A 1,056-nucleotide genomic window follows, 5' to 3' on the forward strand; every position below is an offset into this window, starting at 1 on the left:
AATCGTAATGTCAAATAATCATCCATTACATCCTCTTGCTGGACTGTAGTATTAGACATTATTGTCCTTGATGTTGTTAATAAGCAGGAATAAAACATTAATGCAATGCCTAGGAGTCGACGAAATTTTGCCATCTTCTAAACTGAATGGTGTAAGATAATCTCAAATATTTGTGATAAAATGTCTATAATAAAAATAATTCTTGACATTTACGTTATAGTTTTGATAATCTTAATGTTAGATTAAAAATGAGAACATCATTGGATGACGATTTTATTTAAACTAATGATGTGAATTTTGAAATGTACAAACATGTAACAAATAATACACTAATTCCTATTGATCTATACTTTTTGCACGAATGTTTACTGTTTATTATTGTAGTTTCCATATACATATAGATTTTATGTGTGTCTGTGTAACATTTTTCTAAGTATCTCATCCGTTTATAAACAATTAAATTTCACAAAACATAAAAAGAAGATCTTTTTAGTATAAGTTGCAGTTGTTATAAATTTATATCTATACTGTAACGATTAGGAGATAAATCATATAACATATTCAAAACAAATACAAATACTTAACACAGTTAGATAAAATATATATATTTCTTACAGAAAAAATAATAGTAAGGAATACAAGTAGAAGAATTTTTATAAATATTTTAAAAAGTATTTGTATAAATATTTTTTTAAAACCAAATACTGTAATTAATCAAAGTCCCTCTCTTTCTCTTACCTACAATCCCTACAATAATATCGGAGATTTATTCTCTATTCTGTAATTACAAAATTTTTAATTAAAATTATAAAAAGAAATGTAATTTATATAATTATTAATTTTTATAAGAAGTGCACGCATGCTTTTTTAATTTGACATATTTAATGACGTATTTTTATGTAGAATCATTGTTTTGTCTTATATAACCTGTGTATCAATGTATAATAATCTTCACTTGAACTTACAATGACGTAGTCTTTACACACCTATAAAGATATACAGTGTCTCTAAATTTGGAATAACTACTAAAATGATAGTAGATTGGAAAAAGCAAAT

The 1,056-nt window shown here is 24.1% G+C and overlaps 1 protein-coding gene across 1 annotated transcript in view; it reads right to left on the minus strand.

The window, feature by feature from the left end:
- The window catches only part of LOC108684869 (venom acid phosphatase Acph-1-like), a 3,050-nt gene extending 2,916 nt beyond the window's left edge, over positions 1–134 (minus strand). Inside the window, 1 exon segment of the mRNA XM_018189394.1 lies at positions 4–134. Within this exon segment, the coding sequence (XP_018044883.1) occupies positions 4–134 (131 nt within the window).
- Positions 135–1,056: the final 922 nt, after the last annotated feature.

The sequence above is a fragment of the Atta colombica genome, unplaced genomic scaffold (assembly GCF_001594045.1).
Source record: "Atta colombica isolate Treedump-2 unplaced genomic scaffold, Acol1.0 scaffold141, whole genome shotgun sequence".
NCBI classification, from domain to species: domain Eukaryota; kingdom Metazoa; phylum Arthropoda; class Insecta; order Hymenoptera; family Formicidae; genus Atta; species Atta colombica.